Here is an 11,512-nt window from a genome sequence, read left to right as displayed (position 1 = left end):
GTAGAAAATACAAAATGATTGTGGAAAAATATGAGGAATAAGATGATTTTTCATAGTCCTTGTAAAGAAGCAGGTTCTATGCTTACGGGGCATTTTGTAAGCTTTTAGAAATAGTTCTCCTGCACACGTGTGTGTGTGTGTGTCTGGGAGAGTTGTTCATAGACTCAGTACACAAATCTCTCTTTTTCTTTCAAATAACACCCAGAAGACCTGTATATTTAGTACTTCTTAACAAGGTTATACAGTCCCGCTGACCCTATTTTGCCAGCTGTTAACAGATGGAGGCCCACATCACCCTTTGTAAAGAACATCTCTCAATAGGCTATTACATGAGCAACTGGTGAATACAGCTTGTGATATGAGAAATGCTAATAATTTCTAACCTCTTCCTTCTCAGCACTTTGCAGATCATGCCATTCCTCGGTTACATGGCCAAAATCCACTGTGTTCATGGGGACTTTGAATTCTCCAATGATGTCATGCTTGGAGAAACAATCAAAATCATACACGGCCATCACCAGAGTTTTGCCACCTAATTCCGAGTATGGCACCTTGAAAGTAAATTGCTCATTGAAGACAGTATTAAGGGTTTTTCGGTGGACTTTTGTCTCAAATTTCTTCTTTCTTCACTGGAGACCTGCCTTTGTTTCATTAAGGAAGCAATCTTTGACTAAATGCTGTAATATGCAGTACTAAAAAGTCAGAGTTATGGGAATCCAGAGAAGAAAGAAATCAAGACCATGGATAGAATAGAGAGAGAGAGGGAGAAATATTTCTAGACTAACTTCTTGCTTTGTTAGGTTTTTTGGTATGTGTTTAGTGAATACAAAAATAGCTTGTCATGGCATGACATAAACAGGAAAGCAAATATGCTAATGAAAAAAATGTAATATAATGGCATTTCAGACTCAAAGAGAAATTATTTTTACATTATCCATTACGAGTTTAGATTTTTCAAGGTTTTGCTGGCTTCAATTTATGTAATGAATGTGTATAGCATAGTAAATCACTAAGCCAACCCAATGAGTATAACTTTCTTGGACCTGCGTATTTCCTGTGTGTCAAGCAAAATGTCAGGCACAGAGAGGTATAGTTGTTGAAAGTTGTTTCTAAATATTATATTAACTCCCCTGTTATGGAACTGTTGTGGCTAAAGATAAGATCCAAGACCAATGAATTTAATTGTAATTTAAATGGTTACATTACATTAAAGAGGTAAGTGAAAAAACCCTTACCTCTCAGCTCAGTGGTTTATTAGGAACTTTCTCTGATTATTTGTTCTTAAGATCACCTGAGTTTTGCTGTTCAATCAAAAGATGACAAATACTATATACTTTGTATCTCACCAGCAATAAGTTCTGGTTAAAAAATAAAAATGAACTAGTGCTTCGAAAACATTAAATTTTGATGAAACAATAATTGTCAATACTTACTTAACTTTTATGCTAACTCTATTCCAAGTAATTTTCCCTTAATTCTCATAAAAAGTTTTAGGAAATATATTCCATTGTTATCCTTATTTTAACAGTTAAGAAAACTGAGGAACAGAGAAATTAACAGTTAACCACTTGACCATACTACCTCCCTGTTGGATTAGCTGCCCCTCCCAATGGAAAGAACACACATAAGTGGTGCTTCCACCTCTGTGTTATATATATCCGAGTAAAACCAGAATTCCAATTGTCCTTAACTCTCTTCCAGTGACAGCCTACTCTGCCAACATAGGCTGAGTCAGACATTCCTCCTGTCCTATACTCACCTCTCATATAGCACTTGATATGCTGATCTGTCATCATTTCTTTTCATTTCCCAATTGATTATAATTCCTTAAAGCAAGGATTATTGAAAGACTGGCATACAACACAGTGCCTGCAATATAGTGGGAGTTCATTAAATGTCTTTTAGATGAATGAAGGCTTCTCATTGTTTGCAGGTCTGACTATCGGCTTTCCTGACTGCCCCGAAACAATCATATCTACCCCACCCCCACCAATGCACTACTATTACTCTTATATCAACTTTTGCAATTCTCCACAATTTGACAAACTTCACATTTCTCTCTGAAATACTTTCAGAAAGCACGCCAATAGCTACCCCAACAAACAGAATGTCTTACCTTCTAAATCTTCTTTCTCAAAGTGTGTTTTGAGAATGGAACGAGTTCCACCTCTATCCACAACTGCCTCTTCATCATTTCTCTGTAGAATAAGGAGAAAGAAGATTAAATGATAATACATGATAATACCATGATCTAATATTCTGGGGTTTAATTCAGTCACTTAAATCTACTTGTGCATGAGTAGTCTGATTATTGAGTGTTGGTTTAAAGAGGAAAGTAAAATAAATTTGGCCACATATTCAGAGAAGGAATGTCATTTGATGTCCCTGACATTGAAGGCAGTCAAATGTCTCAGTTGCCACCATTTGTTAGTGAGATAAAATATAGAAAACAAATGGGTATCCTGTCAGTTTAGTAATATACATTTTTATCCCTGATAAAGAATTCTTTCTTATTAACAAGATGATATCTTGAATTGTATAAGAAAAACAGGCAAATCATTAGTGTTAACACCACTAATGCTATGGCAAGGTGAAATAATTCCACTGTCATTAAAAATGGAATTGGGGTATCTAATCCCTTGAAAGCAATTAATAGCAATTATTAGGTAAATGACAACTCTAATTACTCTGCTTCAGTATAATGCATTTTATTCAAATTAAACAGTGAATTATAATCATTTGCATTAAAGCTTCATTTAGTTTCCATATATATTTTTACCAATTTAGAATGGCTGGGCAGAGACAATGTCTTTTGAACATTGTAAACACGCTCAAAACAATATACTCACTAATTTGGTACTCAATAAAATAATGGGGGGAGGGTTGAATATAATCCATTTTGACCATGCAGGAATGGACAAAATACAAAATATTAAATGAAGTAAAATATAAACTACTATATTTACAACTTCTATCTGGTCGTGAACAACTATGTAAAAACTGCCTTAAAAGTGAACACCAAGCACAAAAGGAGAAATGAAAAGATAGACTAAAGATGAATGATGCTTCCAAAATCTATTCCTAAGTCTATTCTAGCATATGACTAGTAAGAAAGAAAAATATTTTTGCTTCTTCTTTGAAAGCCAAAGAGTGTGCTAAAGAAGGAAAAAAATAAATAAACCGATCTTCTCTTGTATCCATCAACTACACTGTAGTATCAGACACTGGGGACCTGCTTTTGTTTCATTAAGGAAGCAATCTTTGACTAAATGCTGTAATATGCAGTACTGAAAAGTCAGAGTTATGGGAATCCAGAGAAGAAAGAAATCAAGACCATGGATAGAATAGAGAGAGAGAGGGAGAAAGCAAACCTCAAACTTGGAGAATGTCTTCACCTTGGAGAATTCTTGTAAATAATGAAGAATTAGAGTAAGGAGAAGAGAAATAAAAAAAGAATCAATAATGTCAAACTATACACAGACATTTTTTTAAATGATGCAAAATTATTTTCCAATGTTGTTGATATACTGCTTTGATATACCATAGAGGAAATCATACGAAGGCTTAATGAGATTGAAATGTTAGAGTTCGTCATTTAAGGCCTGCTTGCCCATGCCAGGAGGGTCCAGAAGACACACCTTTCATCATGATTGTGAGAAATAAATTTATGATGAGAAGCCCAGTATCCTTGAAGACCTCTGTTAACTCTCTTCTCTTTAGGTCAGGAATTACAATTTGGACTACTGCCATCAAACTGGGATTCTAAAACACAATGAGGGTAATTAGATCCCAGGGGGACAGGGGCCAAGAGACAGCACTGAATCACCAAAGTCAAGACTGGTGTGGTTACCATATGGACAGCGGAGTCAAAACAATACTCAGCACAGTCTGATTCACAGAGACCTATGGAATTGGTTAGTTGATCAGGGTGACCCTAGAAGTGAAATAGATAGGCAGTCTACTAAATTCTTATTTGATCTATAAAAGTAAACAAGTTCTATGTCAGGGGAACAGAAGTCTAACTTGCATCATAAAAAGAGAGAGTGATGGCCTCTCAATCAATTCCTATACTTGAACCAATGTACAGACTCAGAACCCCTTCAATAAAGGAGAGGCCAGGTCCACTTGAGGAAGGATCCTGCTACATTGCCAAAAATTTTCAGTCTTTCTCACAGTCTTCCCAAAGGGACATTCCACTTTTTACCAGGATGACTGTACATTGGGGAAAAGGAAATAATCAGACCTTTGGGGGATTATTGGACACTGGCTCTGAATTGACACTAATCCCAATATCACGGTCATTCACCAGCCAGAGTAGGGGTTTATGGATGTTAGGAAATCAATAGAACTTTAGCTCAAATCTCTCTCACCATACACCCAGTGGGTTCCTGAACACATCCTGTGGTTATTCCCCCAGTTCCAGAATGAATAATTGAAAGAGAAATAGATTTTCCTTAGAAAAATCTTCAAAATTAGAGTGGAAGTTTCTTTTTCAAGTTGGTTAGATCTTTGCCTCTCTCAAGGCTAAAGGGAACGTGTCAATACAGAAGAGAAGTGAGACACTAGGAAAGAAGTAAATAAAAAATCTCCCTGGCCCAGGTACCAGGAAAGAATATAACACTGATCTAAAGTCTAAGCTACTAGAATTAAAGATAGGGACTCCCTTCTTTCTGTGATTTGGGTGAAATGTTTAGGGGGTGTTATATAGTCAGAGGTATTCTGAAGAAAAAAAGAGAATGGTATGTGAGAAAGCATCCAAATGGTCTTCTTTTGGGGGGCAACTGAGAGATGATATAATCTTCCAACAGTGACAGAATGAGTACGGGAAGAAATTGAGTCATTGAGAAGAGTACAAATTCAAAATCCCCTTTGAGAATGATATTTTACTTGACATTATTGGGACCTTTTTACGGATAATCAGAACAGATAATTACTCCCAAATGCCCTAATTTGAGGTGATCAAGGCAAAGGATTCTAAGAGAAAAATATCACAATATTTTCAACTTCCTTTGGATAAAGCATTAAAGACAATTAAACCCCCTGTAAGAACAGAGAATAGCAAGCTGCACCATTCTTGGACATTAATAACCTGTTTCCAATTAGCTTTTCTGATTCGTTTACTAATCTCTTAGAAAAGTCTTCAGGGAAATAGAAACTGGACTAAATGAGGTAGGAGGTATATGGTTAACTGTTTTCCTAACTATTTACAAGGACAGGATAAACAGCAGTGTTAGAACACTGAAGAGATGTTATAGTCAGGTGTCTAAAGCAGGGAAAAGTGTACCTAACATGCATGATGTTTTATACCAAGTAAAGTTTAAAAATTCTTATGTCTGTGAAAAAGCCTGTATTATTTACATATATAGATGTTTTATAACTCTTGAACATAAACTTGATAATTATTTGGCCTCCATGTTTTACAAATTAGTACTTTTGGGTAAAGGATTATAGACATATTTCAACCTAGGAAGATCAACTCTTCTGTGCTTTACATACAGAAAAGTATACAGCAGAAGGACATGTTTGTTAGCCTGTGGTCCTGTGTCTGTCTGACAACATGTGCTGAAACAGGCCAGAGTTAAGGAAACATAAACTATGAACAAGAAAATATGGATATGAAAATAGGATTCAGAGGCCATTGCTCTGCTCTTGGGCAAAGTTTTAAAAATCTGACTGTTGTTTTTTTTTTTTTTTTTTCCTTAAGATTTCTTTGGCTATTCAGGCTCTTTCCTGGTTCCAAAAAAGTATAAAATTATTTTTTTCTATATCTGTGAAATATGACATTGGTATTTTAATGTGGATTCCACTGAATCTGTAAATCACTTTGAGTAGTATGGACATTTTAACAATGTTGATTCTACTGATCCAGGAGCATGATATTGTTTTCCATTTGTTTGTGTCATCTATGATTTCTTTCCTCAGTGTTTCATAGTTCTCTTTGTAGAGATTTTTCACCTACTTGGATAAGTATATTCCTAGGCATTTTATTTTCTTTGTAGCTATTGTGAATGGTACTGAGTCTTTGATTTGACTCTTAGCTTGGTACATAGAAATGCTACTGAGTTGTGTACATTAATTTTGTAACCTGAGACTTTGCTGAATTTATTTATGAACTCCAGGAGTCTCTTGGCAGAGTCTTTGGTGTTTTCTAGATATAAAATCATATCATCAGCAAAAAGTGATAGTTTGGCCTCCTCTTTCCCAATTTGGATGTCCTTCATTTCTTTCTCTTCCCTGATTGCTCTGGCTAGGACTTCCAGCACAATGTTGAATAGAAGTGGTGATGCAGGCATATTTGTCTCGTTTCAGTTCTTAGGGGGAAGGCTTTCAACTTTTCCCCATTCAATATGATGTTGGCTGTGGGTTTGTCATATATGGCTTTTCTAATTTTAAGATATATTCCGTCTGTACCTAGTTTGCTGAAGGTTTTTATCATGAAAGGTTGCTGAATTTTGTCTAATGCTTTTGCTGCATCTATTGAGATGATAATATAGTCTTTGTTTCTGCTTCTGTATATGTGGTAAATCACATTTATTGATTTACATATGTTGAACCATTCTTGTATCCCTGGGATGAAGCCCACTTGATCCTGGTGGATTATTTTTTTGATGTGCTGTTGAATTCAGTTTGCTAGTATTTTATTGAGGACTTTTGTATCTACCTTCACACAGGATATTGGTCTACAGTTTTCTTTTTTTGTTGTGTCCTTTCCTGGCTTTGGTATCAAGGTGATACTGACTTCATAGAATGAGTTGGGGAGGATTCCCTCATTCTTGATGTTATGAAATAATTTCTGCAGTATGGGTACCAGCTCTTCTTTGTAGGTCAGCTAGAATTGGGCTGTGAAAAAATCTGGAGGCATCACATTACCAGACTTCAAACTATACTACAATGCTATAGTAACCAAAAAAAGCATACTATTGGCACAAAAATAGAGACATAGACCAATGGAACAGAACAGAGAACCCATACATAAAACTATTTACATGCAGCCAACTGATCTTTGACAAAGCAGACAACAATATACACTGGGGAAAAGAAGCCCTATTCAATAAATGGTGCTAGGGAAATTTGATAGCCACATGCCAAAGAATAAAAGAGGATCCATATCTCTCACCACTCACAAAAATTAATTCAAGATGGATAAAAGACTGTTCTCTCACCACTCACAAAAATTAATTCAAGATGGATAAAAGACTTAAATGTAAGGCATGAAACCATAAGAATTCTAGAAGAAAATGCAAGAAAAACTCTTCTCAATATCAGCCTAGGCAAAGAATTTATGACTAAGACCCCAAAGGCAATTATAGCAATGACAAAAATAAATAAATGAGACTTGATTAATTTAAAAAGCTTCTGCACAGCTAAGGAAATAATCAACAGAACAAATAGACAACATACAGAATGAGAGAAAATATTTGCAAACTATACATCTGATAAAGGGCTGATATCCAGAATCTACCAAGAACTCAAACAAATCAGCAAGAACAAACCCCCATTAAAAAGTGGGCACCATCAATACATGAGTGGATTAATAAAATATGGTATATTATACCATGGAGTACTACTCAGCCATAAACAAAAAATGATTAACTACCTATTGTATTATCCTGGATGGAGCTGGAGCCCATTCTTCCAAGTGAAGTACCACAAGAATGAAAAAACAAACACCACAGTACCACAAGAATGAAAAAACAAACACCAAAAAACAAACACCTCACCATTAAATTAGTACTAACTGATCAACACTAATGTACGCATATAGTAAGTAACATTCATAGGGTGGCAGGCAGGTGGGACAGGGTAGGAGGCAATGGATAAATCCACACCTAATGGATGTGGTGCACACTCTCTGGGGGATGGGCAGGCTTGTTGGGTGGTGCAAAGGCAATTTATGTAACCAAAGTGTTTGTATCCCTGTAATACTCTGAAATAAAAAATAAAAAAAGTGGGCAAAAGACATAAACATAAGCTTTTCAAAAGAAGGTAGACAAATGGCCAATAAACATGAAAAATTCTCAACATTGCTAATTATCAAGGAAATGCAAATTCAAACCACAATGAGCTATCATCTTACACCTGTCAGATGGCTTTTATTTAAAAGTCCAAAAACAATAGATGCCAGTGTAGACGCAGAGAGAAAGGAATGTTTATAGACTTTGGTGGGACTGCACATTAGCACAACCTCTATGCAAAACAGTATGGAGATTCCTAAAAGAACTAAAAGTACACCTACCATATGATCCAGCAATCCCACTACTGAGTATATACTCAAAGGAAAAGAAGTCATTTTATCAAAAAGACACCTACACTTGAACATTTATCACAGCACAATTCACAATTGCAAAGATGTGGAATCAACCCAAGTGCCCATCAATTCATGAGTTGATTAACAAAATGTGGTATATGTATACCATGGAGTACTACTCAGCCATAACAAAAAGATGAATTAATGCCCTTTGCAACAATCTGGATGGAACTGGAGACCTGTATCCCAAGTGAAATATCTAAAGAATGGAAAAACAAACACCACATATACTTACTATTAAACTGGAACTAACCAGTGAGAGCACATATGCAGAGTGAAGTAAAACTCAGTGGAAATCAAGCAGAAGCAGTGGGGTTTTCACCGAAGGGATGAAAACCTACCTAACGGTTACAATGAACACCATTTGGGTGATGGGCGCACTTATAGCTGTAACTGAAGCATTACAAAAGCCACCCGTGTAACCAAACCATTTGTACTCCCTTAATATTTTGAAATTTAAAAAAAAGTATAGAGTAGAATAAACTACAATGCAATACAAAAAAAAATTTGACAAATAAAAGCAAGAAAAAAATACTAAAATTGAATTTATATACTTTTCATAAATGAAACAAATGCAAGTTTCAGCCTATTTAGAATCTGTTTTTGATGTATTTACAAATCAAATTAATTATTTGTTCAAAACATATTCAAATATATGTTACATTGGAATGCATTTCTACCCTCTGGGGTGTTATTAGGCAGAATGCCACAAGCTAAGTCACGCTTCCATGTTTAGAGGTCTAAGGGGACATATTTTATTATATCTTATAATGGCAAAATGGAAGGTTTAAAAGGAAGATGTTTTCTCCTATACCATAAAACATTTAATTTTTATTCCAAGGGCCTGAATCAATTTTCAACTTATAAAAAATGGTTTTTCTCTTTATTTATACAAAGCATGTTGCTATTCTTGAACAGAAGATAATTCCATTGCATAGGTAATGGAAAGATACTGAGATAAAGTGAAATTTTGCAGCAGAATTAGAAGTGGAATCTAAATAAGACATAGTTAATTACTTAATTGCTATACAAGTTGTAAGTAGAAATGACTTAATTTTAATGTTTCTTGGAAAGGAAAAAAATAAAAGTAAGAATATGAATGTAACTAAATATAAATGTCTCATTTTGCAGCTTCATATACGTTATCCCCTTTAAATACTCACTGGAGGTTCCACAGAAACATTAAATGTATGATCTTTTAGGCTGAAAATTCCCAAGATAGAAATTAATTCTAAAACATATACTAAAAGTTCTCTATTTGGTTATGGTTCAAAAGATCATTTCAATGTTACTCCAGACTTTTTAATAGAGCATTTTCCTTCCCCTTTGCTACCAACAGCAAGTAAGCATCTGTGTATGATGAAGGGAATGCAGAGGGACCTATAGCCCCGAGTGTCCGAAGTTTTGGTTACCCCAAGTACACCAGTACGATAAATTTTTATTTCATTTTGTACTGAGTCACTCTCTAGATCTGTTGAACATCAAACACATTAATTCATCCTAATTTTCACATGTGTTTGCTCATTTAGGAACACATGTTAGCACTGTGCAGGGAAGAAAACACATAAATATATTACATTGTCCCTCAATACAATTTACCCTTCCTACACCATTGGGTCAACATTTATGAGATGCTTGATTCCAGTAAGTAGTATATGACAATGTTTTAAAATTTTTTCCAACATGACCTATAGTGAGAAATATATTTTATGTCCCAACACAGTCCCATATTCATATATATGTAATCAAAAGTTTCATAAACCAATACTTACCCTTACTATAAACAATGCACTCTGACATTTTCTGTTCTAGGATATTCTATTTCATTTAAGAATGCTAGTCACTATCCATTAAATTTATTTCAGGACTTAATAATGAGTAGTCACCTGCAATTTGAAAAGTATTGGTAAAGACTATGGCCCTGGAACAGAGTAACAGTAACCAGTCCATATGGAAATCACGTCCTAAGTCTATTTACATAGTCTGATAACCAAATGAATAAACCATAACTTGTAACTTTTCAAGTTAATATTTTTCAATTTTTGAAGTTTCAGTTGTGCTAAGGTTAGGGCTTATAATTGCATAAGTCATGTTTTTTTACTGAATTATTTTAAATTTTTTCTTCCTTTTACCAGGAATATAATAGTTTATTCTTCCTAGTCCCACTAAAGTACATATCCCCTATGCCTTCTAAAGGAAGAACAAAGAGTATGTACCTGCTTGCACCAGTTAAACCCTGATTAGAAGTAAATAGAATTTATATTCAGCTATTTTAAAGACAAACTGTATGTAAGTGACATAACCAAAAGCATCCTACGATTCTCTGCAATTTGACGACTTCTAAACAGTAAGACATTTGTATTTTGAATCCAAATATATATTTTTAAGGTGGGAACATATCCGCCTCCAAAAATTTCTTTAAAAGGAAGAAATTTATTGTTGTTGTTATTGTTTACTAAACAAATATTAGCAATAGCAGAGGAAAGAGATTTCTAACTCAGTTCTGATATCTGTAGTGTTCTTAAGCCAGTGTATTTTCTCGTGCGGGAGTAACTGATATGAGCCAGTACATTTAATTGTTAAAATGTTCACATAAAAATATCAACCATTTCTTCTAGAATTGTTTGTGAATATCATTAAGCTCGTTATGAATATGTAAAAAAATGCATTATTGTGATTTACCGCAACTCTTGTCCACTATTTTCAATGAACTATAATTTTTCCAGTTTTACAAAATAAATCTAACAATAATGCATGCATGAGCAGAAAAATTCAAATGTTTTCATGTCCATTATGTAATCCTATCAGTAGTTTATCTTCACATTCTAAAGTGAATTAATGGAGGACACTGCAGTTCATTTTCAATTCAGAATTCTTTCTTCCCTACAACTACTTGCATTCCTGCTCTTCTACCCTGTTCCTTCCCTCTCCTTATAAATCCCCATTTTTTTCATTATGAGTATGAAACCTTTATTCCTAATGCAGAATCTGATACAAATGCATGTATTCTCTAAGACAAAGCAGCTAGACTTTGCCCAATTTATTTATTTATTTTTTTTCTCCTTTTACTTTTATTTCAGCATATTGTGGGGGTGCAGATGTTCAGGTTACGTATGTTGCCCTTGGTCCCCCCGCCACGTCCATGTTTCAAATATGTGCATCCTTCGGGTGGTGCGCATTGCACTCCTTGTGTATACAAATACC

At 34.8% G+C, this 11,512-nt stretch overlaps 1 protein-coding gene across 3 annotated transcripts in view; it reads right to left on the bottom strand.

Moving 5' to 3' along the window:
* SLC4A10 (solute carrier family 4, sodium bicarbonate transporter, member 10) overlaps nucleotides 1-11,512 on the bottom strand; it is a 409,333-nt gene that overhangs the window by 232,339 nt on the left and 165,482 nt on the right. For all 3 annotated transcript variants that reach the window (XM_012655843.1, XM_012655844.1, XM_012655842.1), the window contains one exon: nucleotides 2,117-2,198. In XM_012655843.1, the coding sequence (XP_012511297.1) occupies nucleotides 2,117-2,198 (82 nt within the window). The remainder of the gene's footprint in view (nucleotides 1-2,116; nucleotides 2,199-11,512) is intronic.

Source organism: Propithecus coquereli, unplaced genomic scaffold, assembly GCF_000956105.1.
Source record: "Propithecus coquereli isolate 6110/MARCELLA unplaced genomic scaffold, Pcoq_1.0 Scaffold49, whole genome shotgun sequence".
Classification (NCBI taxonomy): domain Eukaryota; kingdom Metazoa; phylum Chordata; class Mammalia; order Primates; family Indriidae; genus Propithecus; species Propithecus coquereli.
The sequence above is the reverse complement of the archived record's forward strand: the minus strand, read 5'-3'. Positions and strand labels throughout refer to the sequence as shown.